Source organism: Hydractinia symbiolongicarpus, chromosome 2, assembly GCF_029227915.1.
Source record: "Hydractinia symbiolongicarpus strain clone_291-10 chromosome 2, HSymV2.1, whole genome shotgun sequence".
NCBI classification, from domain to species: domain Eukaryota; kingdom Metazoa; phylum Cnidaria; class Hydrozoa; order Anthoathecata; family Hydractiniidae; genus Hydractinia; species Hydractinia symbiolongicarpus.
Window position 1 is genome coordinate 24,690,913 of NC_079876.1, and position 15,538 is coordinate 24,706,450.

Sequence of the window (15,538 nt, forward strand, 5' to 3'; positions counted from 1 at the left end):
TTATTTTTCTGCGGCTCACGTTTCACATAGTTTGCAAATACTTGATTGGGTATTAGCGAAAAAGTCTTTTCCGTAATACAAGTTAAGCTTTCGTAACTCGGAACATATAATACATTTATACCGGCACCTATCACACAGATACACATTAAAATAAAATTTAGAAAGAATACAAAACCTTTTTTAATTGAATCTGATTGGTGGTCACATGTCATATTTATGAAACCCAGAGCATCATATGATTGTTATTCATATACGTTATAGATTTTACCTTCAGTTTTGTACGATGGAACCTCTTCCTAGGGCCTATTTAGGCTTTTAATTATTGAAGAAAAAAGGCCCTGAGAACGAGGTTGTGTGCAATGTTTAAAAAATTATCATTCTAAAGCTGTTTTTATTTTTGCCACTTTTGACCTCGATGCATATAGTATATGCGGGTTTACTTGCCAGTAAATTCCTCCCAAAATCTTTTACAAACAAGTCTGAGCAGTGGCCAGATGTTCAATTTTAGCTCATTTTTTGTTAAGTATATAAACATTAATTATTATATAGAAAGCCACCAGTAACTGTTTATTAGAGTATTAGTGGAAAACATTGACCATCTCTCGTCACCCAGAACATATAATACATTCATACCGGCACGTACCACACGGATGCGCATCAAAACATCGATATTGATGCATAGAGCAGCAGGTTTCAACATATTGTCGCTATTATTTATTCTATTACTTTGGATGTATATACAGAATTTTTTCGGGATCTAAAGTTGTGTTCTATTTCGTTGCAAAATCTTAAAACTCGCAGATGCGTAGAAATGGATAGTGTTTTCTAAAATATGGACAAAGTAATTCCGCCAAAAAGAGGTGTCATACTTCGGATTTGTTCCGGATTTGTCCCGTTGTCCGAGATTCGTTCCCTTATTCCGTCTTTCCATCGTTCCGAGTTTTACTACGTGTCCATCGCCACAGATTGATTCCGTTTCGAATAATGGGTAGTTTTAGTTTTTGATGGACAGACATCCTATCCAGTGTGAACAAGGTCGGAATAAACAATTTTTAAGAGGCTCATCCCCAGTGGAGTAAAAAGGTATTTTTAATTCGTGTCGTACCTTTGGGATTGATAATTGAACAAAAAATTAAAAATATAATTTTTAAAATATTTTAGAGCTAAATTGCGCATTTGATAATAAGAGAACGAAATGAAATTGACGCGTAATACAATATAATTGTAATACTGATTTCGCGAAGCTTGTTTTCGTGGGCGATCAAAAATTAAATTTCACCGAAAATATTTGTGTCTCTTTATAACTTTTGATAGCCTTTTTCAAATAGAATCAATCTGGGCACACTTATAGTACGTCTTAAGAGAAACAAAATAACAGAAATAAATTTTTGCTTAGGACAGCACTTTTTCTGTGACGTCATTAGAAGCTTAAAATTTGTCCAGAACGTTCTGTTTAAAGTTTCTGACAGCTAAAAACGGTTTTCCAGTTTTTTCAAGTCGCACGAAAAAATGCTAAAGCGCCTGATTTTTCGGTAAGATGGAATAGGACGAAAGCTTATCGCGGAATTTTTCTTCGCACAATTTTCGAGAAAACAGCGAAATCCTTATCTCGCAAAAATTCTTACGATAAAACACACAATTACATAAACAACACTGTGTTAAGCAATGGTAATTTTTTTTCTGTAGAATATACAAATTAATTTTAATAATTACATAATTCTTAAGAGATAATATTTTCATATATATATATAAGATATACACTTATATTCCGGCAAGCTTCCTGGTTGAAGACGAACCGTTGCGCTAAATGTCAATCATAATATCAACAAGTTAATGCTGAAAAACGAAACACATTTAATAAAACACTCTTGCAAGGCATGTTACTTTCTTTAGAGAAAGAAAAGGAGAAATTCCATTTTCATAAAGTCAATATGATAAGAATGTAATTACATATTTTTTTGTTTTTTAAAAACAGATCCATTTTAAAGGTCAAAATAACTCTTCCAGTAATTATTGACAAATATGTTGTGCGGATCCTGCTCGTGACGAAGTGACAACCACTCCTCAAGCTTTGGATATACCACCTTAAGATGGTCAAGATCATAAGTGACGGTATCGGACATTTTTTCTCCTGCTCTGGGCATATATTTCCCCCAGTGGAGCCTGGCGTCCGTAGAAGTAATAAGTGCTTTCCAAAAGTAGGAATAATATTCTCGAATATCGCCACAATTATGCTTATACCAATACGGATTGATGCGGACATAATCTCCACCGAAGGACATGCTTAACCAAAACTTGGATTCTTTTGCACCGTAGATTTCTGTTGCGAAGTTACCAGCAGTTTTTGGGTCCTCGAACATTATTTCCAGTTTTTCCATGACTGCATCGCATTGATCGATGGGCAGCCATATCTCTGTGAACTCAACGGGAAACAAGGAGTCAGTTGGTACTTGATCATCTTGGGGCAATATTATATGCCAGTAATCGCGAAAGGTTTGCACATCTCCATCTTTTACGAAAAGATTCAAGAGATTAGCCATTTTCTCCAACTCATCATTTTTCACTTCAGATTTTTGTAAAAGACAGCTTGTATATAATAACACGGATCCTGCGCCCACAGCGTATAACGGGTTTCGAAGAGGATTTTTGTACTTTTTAGTTTTTCCGTCAACAGGAACTTGCTTTCCATACCATTGCTGCACCATTTTAACACCATTTTGTGGAAACCAATTCACTCGAAAGTACTCCTTAGATTGAAGTGTGCTTTTTAATTTGCTCTTTCCATTTTTATCTGGACCGATCATCGAGTCAGCAAATTTTGCATTTTCCTCAGCTCCTTCAACGTAGAACGTTTTTGGTAAATGCATAGTTACTTTTGTTATAATTCCAATTAAGCCCATCGAAACACCGACGGCGCACCATAACGGTTCATTCACTTTCGTTTCTATTCTTTCTCCTTTTCCATTTACAAACTCGATATCTCTTACCACGTCTTCAAAGCTATGATCTACACTTCCTCCGGCAGATCCTGTAGCCATGAACCCACCAATCGTTTGATGAGTAATCCCACCTGTTATAGGCAATGCATAACCCAAACTGTTCACTTGCTCAGCCAGACCGTTATGTGGACGTGATCCTAAATCTTTAGGATCGCTGTGAATGTTGCAACCGCCTCCGGCAACGACTTCCAAATACTTTTGTCCATCTCTTGTGATTTCCTTCATTACACAGTTACGTAACTCTCCAACCAACTTTAAAGTGACGTCACTTTTAGTTGCGAAGATGCTTTCTTTTACGGAGTGTCTTGATCCTTGCACACGCAATTTTTTCCCATCATTTTTAGCATCCAGAACAGCTTGCTGCACCTCCTCAACTGTGAAAACCTTGGTAACTTTTCGGAAGAGAGATGGCAAGCCAAACATTTTTACGCTACTCTCATCTGCAGGTTCCTCCTCTTCTGTAATTCTTTCCTGGTCTTTCTTCACCACCTCGTTAGTAGCGGGTATAGGCAACCTTCGAGACGTAATTATTTCTAGCAACTCTTCACCATTGAGATCAGATACTTTGTCAAACTGTTTCGTCGCCATTTTTTCAAAGATGAGTATTGCCCTAATATAATGATAAATAGACATGTGTTAATGAACAGCTACAATGGAAGAAAAATAATTAAATGACAGATACATTTTGCTGACATCACCAGTTTTGCTATGCATCACTATTTTTTTAAAAAACACGTGCTTTACCTCTGATCATTATATATCGATGTGATCACTTTTGTGCATAAATTTTCTTTGCTAAATGTCTATTTCATTATAATATTGCATTTTGGGATGGGATGAGTAAAAGGAATTCTTCAATTTTTTTCTTGGACCACATTTAGGAACACCGCTACCATGGCAACTTACAAAAATATTTCGAATAAATAGTTCTTAGATAGAAAAATATTAAAAGCCACAAAGTTTTAGCCTCATTGGAGCAGTATTTTCGAAGTTATTTATAGTAAAAAATGAACTGGTACCAGATTCCTCCTGCTACTAATGGAGTTAAACCGATTGCAACGATCAAGGAAGAAGCAACATAGTGTAATGGAGCTCGGCGCAAAAAAATGACACGCTGCACATTCCTAAACAAGTTATCTTCAAAGCGGAAGATATTTTAAAATGAAAATATGATTATAAAAGGAATTTTAAGTACCTCAATAAGTTCACAGCGGTCAGCAAATGAGAGTTAAAAACGAAAATAAAAGGATTGAAATATTTATTTTATGTTTACTAGCGGCACACCAAATCCTTGAACATAAAACTTGCAATAAAGGACACCTTCTTTTATACACTCGTTTCGTATGGGTATACTCTCTAAGAAGGGAACTTGAATTTTTAGTTAAAAATTGTAGTAAGTACCATAATTTCTGAAAATATCTAGTTTTGTCTAATGGTGCGTCCTGGCGATACGACCTTGCATATTCATCTTCCTTAACAGACGATATACTTCCTGTTTTCTCAATTACCTAAATCCTTAAGTGAGAAAGTAAGTAAATAAGTAAGTAATATGAAGATTTAGCGTCCTTGTGGATTCCTTACTAATGGCTGGCTATTCCTCCCCTCCCACTGTTACTAAGTTACATTACCCGCTAGAGATACGTATAGCATTGCTCAACTTGTTTGCCTTTTACACCCTTGTAAAGACTCGAACCCGCAACCTCATGATTACAAGTTGCCAGCGCTATCACTACACTGTCAAGATATCAAAATGGGGGCGCATACAAATGTGAATTAAATTCTTCATCAGGCAGCGGCCAGGTGCAACACCCTTGAGGCAAAAGGTGGCCATAATCGTGTTTAAAATCGAAAGTTTGTTGGCAAAAAATAATGGAAATTTGTGGCTTCTCAAAAAAAAATTGTGCAGAGTCTAAGTGGTAATGTTTTATTTATTTCATTGAGGGAATTTAAAACAACTTTATTGGAAAAGAAAACTTACGCAAAATTATCTTAGAATTTCGAACAATGTGACAGATATTTAATTCAAAGAAATGATAAACCCTAAATAAAATATAGCTTTACCAAAAATATTCAAAAAAAAAAAGAAGATGTTCCTTACCACAGTCCGTATGCAATGTTGTCAAGTCTTACTTGTGAATTTCGGCTGTGCATCTATTTTTATAGCTTAATCGTTTTTAAAAGCGGAAACTTTTCGCCTAACGGAACATTTCTTTCAACGAACACAGCCTTTTTTTTTGTTCGCATGTCCAAATTACGTCAACGAAAGCAATTAGCGAATAAATGAGAAACATCCAACCTCAATCTATTCACCAAGCATTTTAACGGAGCACTTTCTTATTTTTTTAGCATGGCCTGTGTTGTTTTCCTTATCAGACTTAGTGGCTAAGACTCGTTTGTGTTTACGACCAAATTTGGCATGTAAAGAAAGAAAAAGAATGCTCAAAATAATAGTGACATTATTTTTCTCATTTTTTATCATCTTGCGTTTCCCATATCATCGCTTTGATTCTCTCACAATTTCGACTTACCTAACCCATCCTAAAATCTTATCAAATTGTCAAAAATTTTCAAGGATTTTGAACCTGAAATCAACATTATGCAAGTGTTAGTGAACGAGTTATATTATTGATGGCTAGAATCTTATTAATTTACAAAAGTGGTTTCAAGTTCAGACATAATATGACAATAAATCTCACCTGAATTACTTGTGAAACAGTACATGACACTTCAACGGTTATTTACGAACAATAATTCTTGAAGATCTTGATAAGCTTGTAAATGCCTTACTAAAACAAGATCATTCGCACCGAAAGCAAGAAATTCCATAGCATTTTTTTAAAAACAATAATGATTAAAATGGACGTCTTGGTTACTTATTAATTTTCCCTTGGTGCTGGTTCGTTGAAAGAAAAGTCATAAGATTTGTGCCATGGGAGATCTTGTACTTGTATGCTTGCTCAGCAAGATTTGATAAGTCCATGTTCGCTGATTCTAACGTTATGGCCACTTTAACAGTCACCAAATCCCCGGGTTTAATTAGGGTCTAAACACACGTTCAACATAAATTTCCCGAGCTATTTAAAGGAGGACACTTTTATTGACAAGGAATTTCATGGAAATTGGGATTTTTAGCCTTATCTCAAAAGCTTATTTTGTGGTGGTTCTCTTTTCCATTATTCTCCTGCATGCCTAAGTGGATTTTTCCATAGGCTTCATCGACTAGTCTCCGTAATAATAGCCGTCGTCTGTCTGTCTGTCTTTGCGCAAAATGGCACTGCAATAGCGAGACATACAAAATCAGTATATAAAGGTCAGGTAAACCTGTGGATTTATCCACGGGCTACTATAAAATAAGCGTCGTCTGTCTGTTACGAAAACGCGAAATGCGATATATAAAAGACGTGGATATTTTCACGAATCGACAATTATCTCTATAAAAATAGCCTTATTCTGCCGTGTTGCGGAAATACAAAAATACGGATTATTTTTTATGCCGTACGGAAAAGATTTCATTTTATGTTCCCGCTTTTGGCGCATTTAGGCATCATCAAGTCATGATCGTGTCAGTGTTATGTTTGTAGCTCCCTGTTTCACCTTTTCTTCTTCCAAAATCTTTTTATCTTTATAATATTTGATTTCTGTACGCGGTTTTACAAAATAAATATATATATTCTACACATATATATAAATCTTAAAGTGAAACAGGTAGTTAGCTAGTCCTGTTTATTGCTATTCCTCTAAGGCTTTTTCTCAGTTTTATATAACAGCTTTTTATTCTAGCCAACATTATATATATCTTTGTCTTATCTTCGCCAATCTGATTTCTACTTACATGGATTGTGGCTGTTGTTAGCTAGCTACCTCTGGCTAAAAAGTGAAAGTAGCCAAATACAGTAGCTGTAAGCAAATTTTCAAGTAGACTTCCTTATACTGAATACAGTGTAGGAGCTACCTAAAATGCATTCAGCATTACACATTTTACTGCAATATAACAAGCTTTTTGATGTGTTTTGTTTAAGCTGAAAATGAAGTTTGCAAACTGAAATTGCGATAATTTTTTTTTAAAAAAGGGTATTACTACGTGCGACATCATTTACCTGTACTAAAGACGCAACCTGGTGTCCAATTAACTTTTTGACTCTTACGAGAACTTTTCCGGCAAAATAAAACAATTTTGCATGATTATTTTTGCTTTGGCAAAGGTAACAACAGATTGTGAATTATTTTTATTTTTAAATTTTACAAAAAACGTGACTGCTTTAGCTGCACAGGGTAACAACTGACTGTTTCCGGTGTCTCTATATAATCAAACTTATTTTTGGAACAGGGTGTTATACTTACATGGATGTGTGACATTGTTTACCCGCACTAAGCGCTCAGCCTGGAGTATCTTTCATTTTGGAACTTTCACGGGGAAACATTTTTCAAAAAATAAAAAAGCTTGGCAAACTGTTTTTGTTTTGACGAAAACAACGGTTGTACACTGTGTTTTTATTTCAGCTAAATGTGCAGGAAAGTTATTTGTTGAAAAATATGTTATACCCAAAACACCATAGATGTATGCGCTTCACTAAATTTATGACATATTGCATAACTGTACTAGACTGCTCCACCTGAATGTGGCATAGTTTACGGTTTATATTAATTAATCCATTAGATGTTGAACGCTAGGTAATACTTTTAGTTATGACTCAACCTGGCGTTTCGACGCCCAATCCCCCGGCTAGTTTATTTAAAAACAGTAACTTCAATCAGATTTATCAACGTTATTATGATGTAACGTAAAAAATAAGTAATTTGTCAATTAGCAATTAAAATATAATTGATCCCTTATATTTCAAGGGAAAAATGAATGCCACTATTGTCCGTTGCAAACACAGAGTCAGAGTGTAAATACAAAAGATAGATAATTTTCTTATTAACGTCAGCTACTTCGTGTGGCGTCATCAGCAATTTTAAAGTACCAAAATACCAAAATCGCATTAAAAAAAGTTCTGGACAATGTTTTTCTATTGTAGCTCAATTTTTCGTTAGTAATATAAATGTATTATAACATATCTTTCAATTTGTGTATACAAACTGTGAAGATCAGGGAAAACAGATAAGACAGGTCGCAAGATTAGCCAAAATTTAAATAGTAAAGACTGTGAGAAATTTCCATAATTTATAGCATTTCCGAAGATTAATATAATTGACAGGGGGTACTATATGCTGTCCCCCTTCCATACCAAACAGATTTGACAAAGAAGCTAAAAAGTACATTTTATGCGCAACATTATGGAAAAAATTAGTTAAGTTGAAAAACGACACTAAAATAGTTGAAATGTAGTATTTCTATAAAAAGATACAACAAGCACTGGAAACGAGATAGGGAAGAGGTTGTGTTTGTAAATATCTAAATAAAACTAATCTAGAATTAAAAGTGAAAACTCACTATACACAAATTACATATATTTCAAATTACACAGTGCATAGCAAAACTCAGAGTGCGCAATAACTGTGCTTGTAAATGGCCAAAGTTTTTTTATCACCATCGCTCTCTTTACATATCTTCCTTCACTCATATAAACCAGTTAAATTCTGTTCCGTATAATGCCTTTGTGCATATTTAATAAAGTATATTTACATGATGCATCTAAATGACGAGAAAAAGTTTAAAATACAATCTTTAAAATACAAATGCCATTTAGCCCGATGTATTTGGGAGAAACTTATTGCGTGTATGATGGAGGTGGATATGCCATCTGAGCTTTCTCTTCATAACTTGGACCGGGTTGTGGTTGTGGATTTTGATCCAGTTGATGATGTTGGGTTTGTTGCATTGGTGTTGGTTGTTGATATTGCAGCTGTTGTTGGTAGTTGTAGGGAACAGGATTCATGACACCAGCAGTTACTGGGTATGTTTGGTTTGTTTGCACAGTGTAAGTGATGACTTGCTGTGGTTGAGTTTGGAAAACGAATCCTTAAAATAATAATAATAATAAGGTCATCAAGAACACTTTCAAACATGCTTTTACTTTCCAAATAGACAAAAGAATATAAAAAAACCTCGTGTTCTTGACGGTGCTCCACAACATGAGCAACATGCCAAGCAACAAAGAATTGCAGCTGTCAATGCAACAAAGAACTCGATGATCATACATGTGAGAAGAACAGCGTAGATGGCTTTACCAGCGTTTTTATGTACATTGCAACCAAATTTGCCATAATACTTGTAATAGGTGTGATAATTATAGGATTGGAGACTGTAATAAGTGGTGTAGGTGTAATAGTAGGTTCTGTAACGGGGTACGCTGTAGTAGTAGGTATGGTAATTGACGTAATACATTGCAGAACAATTGGAGTAGTACCTAGAAGAAGAAAAGCACTACAAATAGAATCCATTGTAGAGTTTTTACAGCAACAGTGTTTTTGTCTGGTGCAGGGCATGTAACGTATACTTGTTAAGCACTGGCGTACCTTGCTAGAGTTTAAATACGCAGAAAAATTTGAACAATCCTCTAGTGTCCATTGTAAAATTTTACCAGCGAAAAGTAATGTTTTTAATCGTATACCCAACAAGCTGCAGAAAGTGCGGAAGTTTGTGAAAGCCGTCAATTATATAGTATGCCTTAGTAGCTTATGTTCGTATTCCAGCCCTGTACTGTTGTTAATTTTATTTATTATATTTTCTTATTTACTCTTTTATGATTTTTGTGCTCTGACCATTGAGTGTTTTATATATTTCTGTTAGGACTGAAACAAACTTTTAGAATTATCTGATCCTTACTGTTTGTTTTTTTAAAAAAATACAGATTTCTTTTTCTTTTTATCTAATTGAAGATTTTTTGTTGTGTTTTATGAACTCACAATGATGTCGTATTGCTAATTTATGACACATAGCTACATGGTTTAAAGGCACATGTAGATGTAATACTTTGTGGCATTTTTGAAAAAATTTTGCAGTTATTTTCCAATCGCACTGCACTTTTCTGAACTTACCAGAACCAACCTTAAAATGAAAACCAGCAGGCTCAATGGTCAAGAACCAAATAATAGACATTTCCCGAAGTTCATGTTTTCCTGCACTTTTGTTATTGTGATTCAGTATAGCTAAATAACCATGCATGTGAATTTGTGCTTTCTTACGCGAGAAGGCGTGCTGCTTCCGCAATTATGATAGCTGTTTTACTGAAAAGTAACGAAAACAGCAAAAGTAAGTAAGTAAGTAACGGGAAGTTTTAACGCCCTTGGGGATTCCACCCTAACGGTTGGCTTTTCCTCCCCTCCAACTGTAACTATGTTACATTACCGCGAGAGATATATAGCATTGCTCTGACTTGCTTGCCTGTCACACAAGCCAGTTAGTGGTCAGTAGATGGCACCAAATGGGCTGACAACACTGCATTTAAAGTGCTCCGGAGTGGGAACTCGAACCTTATGACTACAAGTCGAATGCGCTACCACTACAGCATCTCCGCTTCAAAAGACAAGATCTTGGATAAAAGTTTGGCTGGCTAAAAAAACTTTGGCAGGGACATTCTAAGGATTAATGGATTTATGCCTTCGCTTTCTCATTCCTGTTTTTGTGCAGGGGAATTTTAACTTTCAATTTCTTTCCCATTTAAAATTTTAATAAAAAATTTTATTTTTGACATTTTGATTTCTTCAAAGATATTTCCTTTCTCTCGTGCTTTCGAAATCATACGAATTTCTAAATTATAAATATTTAATGTTTAATTAAGCAAAATGTTAATTCTGACATGAATAATTAATAGGAAAAATCGTCAGACCAACTCTAAAAAGGTTCAACTTTTCAACTTTTCAGATCTGACAAAAATTTGACGACAAAAAGGCTTCCAATAATATCAAATTTTGTCGATTTAAATAAATCTGTTAGACAAAATCTGATAGTAATGCTTTGTGAAGTTAGAATGTTTCCAGGAATGTTCGTTGCGGCGTTAAATTCAGATTCTTGATTGTTCTTATTTTGTGACAAAATTCAGACTCCCGTTGTTTAGTTGCAAAAACAAATTTTTTCCTTACTTTTCGGCACAATATTAACTTCGTGTCCTTATGCTGTTGTTCTTACAAAAAAAGCGGGTAGTCCTCTCATATTTCCTAGAAACGTCTGAAAACCTGCCTGCAACATTCTAAAATTTAAAGAAGGGTTTTTTTTACATCAATAGTGAAAAACAGAAAAGTACCCTAATACAATGGCATAAATGACACCATCAAAAAATGAAGCAAGTGTTGACACAATGTTGAACGCCATTGAAGTACCAAGCAGACATCGATTATTTGGATAGGATGCAGATGAAGTGGCAAGTATACCAGTTATAATAATCCAAATACCACCCCATATGGCGTACCCACTGCTGTTTGCCCAATTTCTGTGTAATCCTGCAGCTGCACCAATCCCACATCCAACCGATATTGTTCCAATAACAATTTGCGTGATACCTAAAATGTTTTTTTACCACATTACCTCAGTTACAACATTGGAAGGATGGTGTCAGAATATACAATAATATATAATTAAATGAAGCAGTAATTGTAATCTTTACTATAGACAACGACGAATAAATAATCCTTGTGATCCTATCAGCTCACTGGACGCGTTTACACACATCTTTCGTTTAGTTTTCAAGGTAAGTGAAACACCGACTTAAAATGTTAATTGATGCGTAAGAAAAGCTAATAAAATGTCCAATCAAAACACAACATGCCCGAAGCTTTTACTGTTGGTATTAAAATTAGCGTCTGACATAGGTAAAACAAATTACAAATATCTGCATGGTTAAAAGTGAATGCTAAATATATGACTGATGTAGCAATGCTAGGTACAGTTTTATGATAAAGCTCCCTCATATAGATTAAAGTTTCCATATAGCAAAACAAACATACCTAAGCCACGGATAGCCGCCACTTTTAAAGTGCTCTGAGGCGGTGCAGTAGATACGACCGCATGCGGAGCCGGTGCAGGTGCCGCAACTGTTTGAACTGGTTGCGCCATTGGGTATGTGGTGATGATTGGTTATTGATTTCTAAGAGAAAAAAAGAGGAAAAATAATTTCTAGGAGAATAATACACCGTAAGGAGCATCTAAATGCAACTGTTCTTTCTGAATCCATAGTAAAAAGAAGATTTAGTGAAGCATCGAAGTTTTTATAAATAGAAACAAATGTGTTATTCCGTCTCGCATTCTTGATTTTATTTCCACAATGCACAACATCTACAACGTCGATCCGCTGAATTTGAGAGAAGTAACTGAACGAATAAATAGAACGGTAAGTTGAACGTAATGTAAGTTTTTGTAATGTATTTATAATTTTTAGCTAACTAAACAAAAAACCTACTATGGTATGATCAGTTACCACGAGGAGTTATTGGTTAGTCCAGACTTGGTCAGGGCTGATAAATTTTCTTTTTAAAACGGTTGTAACAAACTGACGATCTTGAAATTTAGTTAGCATTATTAATATACAATTCTTATTTTACCAAACACATCGAAAACTAAAAGAATTTATACACTGAATATCTGATCATCAAATCAGCTTTTCAACCTTGCAAATACCGTGCAGATGGTTGGAAGCCACAAGCCACCTATTGACTGACAATGTTTACTACATTTGAAAACGCAGAAAGAACTAGAAATCAAAGTTACACTAGAATTTTCGATCACGGTGTCGAATTTTTGGAACAGAATTGAGAATCCGAGAAGGAATAACACATGTGCAACAATAACAACAACAAAAACAACAACAACAACAACAACAAAAAGCGAAAACCTACCGCTTATGTGTTTACTTTCGAATTATTTCTCTTTAATGGCGATTTTGTTTTCAAATTTAACAAAATACATAGTTTGCTAAAATTGTCAATAAATAGAAAAATTAAAGATTAATCTCTTGATTCACGATTGAAAAGATTTTAATGTAAATGAATTATTAATCATGGCAACACGTCATAACAGAAATTTGCAAAATTAATAAGATAAGAATAGAAAAACAAACATTTTTAGCTGCAGGTTATACATTCTCAAATTATTGGAACACTAGTTAATAAGGCTTGTGAAAAAATCCACTTAGGCAGAGTAACAATAGAAAAGAGAACCTACACTTGAATTTTGATGACGTCCGCAAAGTCTCACAAACATGCAAAAAAATTCTTTTTAGAAATTTGCTTAACCCGTGCCCCTATCTGTAGAGCTTCAAACACTGATGAAGAAAATGTATAGGTTGTGACGTTCATAACTGCAAGATATGTAGTTTTGTTTAAAAAAAACTTGCAGTTGCTTAGAAAGACAAACAATAAGAACATTGACAACACACAAAAACAGATCACTATCAGCTGAATTTATATGTTAACAAAGGTTACTAAGAAGTGTCTCGTTTTCATTTCCGTCGTATAGTCAAAGTATTAAGGAAAGGTATTTAATAAAAATCACTGCGATCTTATTATTACTAATTAGTTTAAGAAATATGCAGCGTCTGAATTTTTTTTCCTTAGTATTAAGGAGGATTAAATTGCCATTATTACCCACAAAAGGTATAGAAATGAAGGTAGCAACGCAGAAACAACAAGTTAAAGTTAATTAAAAAAGCACCCCAATCAGCGAAGGCGGAATCTTTAAAATCGCCTGAGGAGATAGATAGAGAGATAGAGAGATAAAGAGATAGGTAGATAGATAGAGGCAGCGCAGCTGGACGCCCGAACTTATCCCGGCTAAAGCCTAAATCCTCGTTTTGACAGATTTTTTTCGGAGAACGAAGCTAAAATGAGTTTTAAGCCAATAAGAGTCCTATCAAATTGTTTTATTATCCAATGAACAACACTTTATTTTAAAGTTTGTATGCTATCGAAAGTTAAAGCTCGTGCAGTGTAGCATAATGAAGATCGTCTTATAATGCGCCATCTTTGATGTTATTAACGTTTCACTTTAATAATTACGTCATTTGCTTCTGTACAATTTTGCAAGCACGTAGACTAAAGGTATACTAAGCAGAACTAATTAATTATTCATGAATTTTAATTTAAAGAGGAATTGTTGAGGCTGGATATTTGTGGTGAAAGATAATGTATTATAGCTTATAAGAAAAAATATGTATATGTAGTCTGAAAATAACCTTTCGTAACAGATGATATGAAAAAAAATGCTGCTACCTTTAAAGATATTTTCAAAGTTGTTTTTCAGAGAAAAAGAAAAAATAGATAAATTTTCAGCCTTGCAGTTGTTCTTATTTTCTTTTTATTGTTCATCAATTTTCAGTATTATTATTTTTCTTTTAAAATTGTTCCTATAGAGAAATGAAGTTTATGTAAGTTAGCTATGATTTACAGTTAGAATAATAATCAAAAATTGAATTTTAAAATTTTAGAATATACAATGATTTTGTTCCCTCAGTCCACTTTAAAGTACTTTTTCAGATTATTGCTAATGGTGGAAATCTTTAAGCCACAGGGCTTCTTGTTGCTTTTGAAATTTGGTTAAAATTTGTTCAAAAGACTTACCCATACATTTTGGACTTTATAAATCTTGCCCGAAAATTTTTATGCTGAAATAAAAATTGTGTCTGAAAGTTTTACCGCCCGAACATTTTCCGCCGAAAATTTTAGTTCGTAATGTACGTCCTTATTACGCCCTCAGATTGCGCCATGTGGGCGTAATTTACGTCCCTACTTAATTTAAGAGATTTAATGCAATGACTTCAAAGATGGCGGACGTCTTTCCGTTAACGGTAAATCGACAAATTTATTTCTGCATAGTCTTTACGCATAGAATTGCTGAAACATATTGATTAATGCACGAGAAGTTTACGATACGTTAAAAGAAGAAGATGAACAGAAAGAAAAATGAAGTTAGCAACACAAATGGGAGTGGAAATACAAATGGTATTGACAAATTGCGATTTCCGTGTCTGCAGTGCCACAAACGTTTCAGAACTCACAGAGGAGTGCTCCAACATTTGCGGCAATGCAAAGTTAAAATTGGACTTCCAGCAGAAGAACAATCTACAGACCCTCGAAATGATATGAATGAACGCATTCTACAACAAACACAACCAGAACGGTTTTATTGGGGTAACGTTAGAGGATTGATCAAATTAATTCTTGTTATGAGAAAATTGTATTTTGGAGGCGAAATTTGTTCATGCTTCCAAATGGTGCTACTGGAAAAAACCTTCTTCGAGAAGTAACTAGACTATTGAATAGCTGGGTGGAAAATAGCCCAATCAAATGTATTGCGTTAAAAGCAGTGCACGCAATGCCAGCTCTATTACTTCAGAAGCCGTCAAAAAATTCGAAAAGCAAAGACCATGTTAACGCATTACAACGAAGACTAGAATGGTGGAACAAATGCGATTTTCAAGCACTCTACGATGAATGTGAAATGCTTCAATTCCGATTGCCTAAACCAACCGAGAGAAGAAACATAGAAGTTGTTTCGAGAAAGTTTAAAGATCTCATGCAGATTGGAAATGTGAACGGAGCAATCAAATTATTAACAAACAACATGGCAGGTGGCATTCTTCCTTTAAATGACGAAACATTCAATT

General features: G+C 34.5%; 2 protein-coding genes across 4 annotated transcripts; both read right to left on the bottom strand.

The window, feature by feature from the left end:
• Window positions 1-1,668: 1,668 nt before the first annotated feature.
• On the bottom strand, window positions 1,669-5,862 carry LOC130630310 (L-gulonolactone oxidase-like). 2 transcript variants are annotated; one of them, XM_057443766.1, is made up of 2 exons: window positions 5,696-5,862; window positions 1,669-3,609 (listed from the first exon to the last, which is right to left on the bottom strand). In XM_057443766.1, exon 2 carries the CDS (start codon window positions 3,585-3,587, stop codon window positions 1,983-1,985), a length of 1,605 nt encoding a protein of 534 aa, XP_057299749.1. In that variant the 5' UTR covers window positions 3,588-3,609; window positions 5,696-5,862; the 3' UTR covers window positions 1,669-1,982. The 2 variants fall into 2 exon arrangements, with proteins under 2 accessions (XP_057299749.1, XP_057299748.1); XM_057443765.1 differs by lacking the exon at window positions 5,696-5,862 and adding an exon at window positions 5,098-5,373.
• A 2,548-nt stretch (window positions 5,863-8,410) lies between these two features.
• LOC130630311 (membrane-spanning 4-domains subfamily A member 8-like) lies at window positions 8,411-12,868 on the bottom strand. Of its 2 annotated transcripts, none has more exons than XM_057443767.1 (5): window positions 12,774-12,868; window positions 11,886-12,025; window positions 11,186-11,441; window positions 9,048-9,349; window positions 8,411-8,961 (listed from the first exon to the last, which is right to left on the bottom strand). In XM_057443767.1, the coding sequence occupies exons 2-5, from the start codon at window positions 11,992-11,994 to the stop codon at window positions 8,711-8,713; spliced, it is 918 nt and encodes a 305-aa protein (XP_057299750.1). In that variant the 5' UTR covers window positions 11,995-12,025; window positions 12,774-12,868; the 3' UTR covers window positions 8,411-8,710. The 2 variants fall into 2 exon arrangements, with proteins under 2 accessions (XP_057299750.1, XP_057299751.1); XM_057443768.1 differs by lacking the exon at window positions 12,774-12,868 and adding an exon at window positions 12,338-12,434.
• Between the last annotated feature and the right edge of the window lie 2,670 nt (window positions 12,869-15,538).